At 57.1% G+C, this 1,962-nt stretch overlaps 1 protein-coding gene across 1 annotated transcript in view; it reads left to right on the top strand.

Annotated features, from left to right (window-relative positions):
• Window positions 1-1,962, top strand: part of GSK3A (glycogen synthase kinase 3 alpha) — a 10,287-nt gene that overhangs the window by 6,364 nt on the left and 1,961 nt on the right. The window contains exons 6-10 of the mRNA XM_010838285.1: window positions 52-182; window positions 277-383; window positions 1,319-1,416; window positions 1,495-1,618; window positions 1,726-1,733. Coding sequence (XP_010836587.1) covers window positions 52-182; window positions 277-383; window positions 1,319-1,416; window positions 1,495-1,618; window positions 1,726-1,733 — 468 coding nt within the window. The remainder of the gene's footprint in view (window positions 1-51; window positions 183-276; window positions 384-1,318; window positions 1,417-1,494; window positions 1,619-1,725; window positions 1,734-1,962) is intronic.

Below are 1,962 nucleotides of genomic sequence, written 5' to 3'. Positions count from 1 at the left end.
GCTCTGCGGGGAGAACTGGGCTGGAGTTCTGCTGTCCCCTGCCCACCCCAGGTGTACATGTACCAGCTCTTCCGGAGCTTGGCCTACATCCACTCCCAGGGTGTGTGTCACCGCGACATCAAGCCCCAGAACCTGCTGGTGGACCCCGACACTGCTGTCCTCAAGCTCTGCGATTTTGGCAGGTGGGCCTCACCTGGGGTGGGCTGGGTGGCTGAAGGGGCGAGGAGGGATCCCGACCCTTGGCCCGTGTTGACTCCTGCCCATATCTTCCCACAGTGCAAAACAGTTGGTCCGCGGGGAGCCCAATGTCTCCTACATCTGTTCTCGCTACTACCGGGCCCCAGAGCTGATCTTCGGAGCCACCGATTACACCTCATCCATCGGTCAGACTTGGGGGGGTGGTAGCAGTTGTGGCAGTTTTTGAGGTCCTTCTGTGTGTCTGCCAGGCTCGGTGATAAAGCATAACACCTGTTCCTTTAGCCGGTCCTCACAAATTCAGGAAGGTGATGCTGTCATAGGTGTATTTTACAGTCTAAAGCTTAGAGTGGTGAGGTCACCTGCCCACAGTCAGGTGGGACTGGGCAGGGCTGGGCTTTGAAAGCAGACCTGACTCCAGAGTCCATAGAGCCCTGGAACCTCCCAGGAAGTCCTTTCTCCTCAGTCAGCAGGAGGGGCTGACAGTGACCTTGGGGGAATCCGGAGGTGAAAGGCTTTGCCACCATGAGGGTGTGACCTGTTCACAGGGCCTCGATGTCCTTCCCTATTGCTGGGGGTGAGAGTGCCAACTTCCAGGCATGAGGAGAGGGTGTGAAAGTGTTCGGAAGAGAAAGTTCATCAGCTTTGCGAGGAAACATCATGGTCCCTAGGTGTGAACTTGTGCTGTGGGGGTCAAGGTACAGGACTGGAAGGGGTGACTAACCAGGCCACGGCTATTTCCGAGAGCGAGAGAGAGGCCAGAAGTGAGTAAGGCAGCTCATTTAATGCTTTCCCTCCAGGCCTCCCTGAGGCCCGGAGAACATAGGTGTCTGTTCTGGGCCTGTTGATGTGTCCTCTGAGGCTGCAGAGAAAAGGCTTACTGGGATCAGAGTGGAGAGAAGCGATGGAAGCCTCTAGATTGGAGAGTACGGCATAGTCAGGCAGACTTGGAGGTTCAGAGTCAGGCTCTTGTGTTCCTATGCTGTGTGACCTTGTGCAAGGCCCTTTCTCTCTGAGCCAAGAAAATGGGGCTCTTGGCATTTCTCAGGGTGATCATGAAGGACAGAAATGCTTGCCTGGGGATGGGCATGGTAGCTCTGACCCTCCCCCCGTTCCTCTTCAGATGTGTGGTCGGCTGGCTGCGTACTGGCTGAGCTCCTCTTGGGCCAGCCCATCTTCCCTGGGGACAGTGGGGTGGACCAGCTGGTGGAGATCATCAAGGTGAGGGCAGGGCCAGGGCGGGCAGGGACTGGGCTCAGGGCCAAGGACCTTGGCTCAGACCCCTTCCTTTCCCTACAGGTGCTGGGAACACCGAGCCGGGAACAGATTCGCGAGATGAACCCCAACTACACGGAGTTCAAGTTCCCCCAGATTAAAGCTCATCCCTGGACAAAGGTGGGGGAGGGCTCAGGGTTCAGGCAGCGTGGCTGAGGTCCCCACCGGAGGCCAACTGGTCTGGGGACCTGGCTATAGTCACGGCTCAGTAGTGGGTCAGTTAACTTTGATCACATGGCAAAGTTTAAAGCTGAGGACCCCCAGTAAATCCCAGAGGCTTGCTTTCTGATGGGGAAACGGGCTCACAGCACAGCAGGGCCCAAACAGTCATGGGACCCGAGCGGGTTGCTCATCTGATACAAACTCACCTCCCCTCAAGAGGCTGTGCATCATTTTCCTCATCTGGAAAGTGGGGTTGTGGGGGCGAGCAGGAGCACACCAGTACCCAGGGCTTCAGCCATCTCTTCTGCACCCCCAGGTGTTCAAATCGCG

This window comes from Bison bison, unplaced genomic scaffold (genome assembly GCF_000754665.1).
Source record: "Bison bison bison isolate TAMUID 2011002044 unplaced genomic scaffold, Bison_UMD1.0 scf7180017846038, whole genome shotgun sequence".
In the NCBI taxonomy this organism is placed as follows: Eukaryota; Metazoa; Chordata; class Mammalia; order Artiodactyla; family Bovidae; genus Bison; species Bison bison.
Note: the sequence above shows the minus strand (reverse complement) of the source record. Positions and strands in the feature narration are given on the sequence as shown.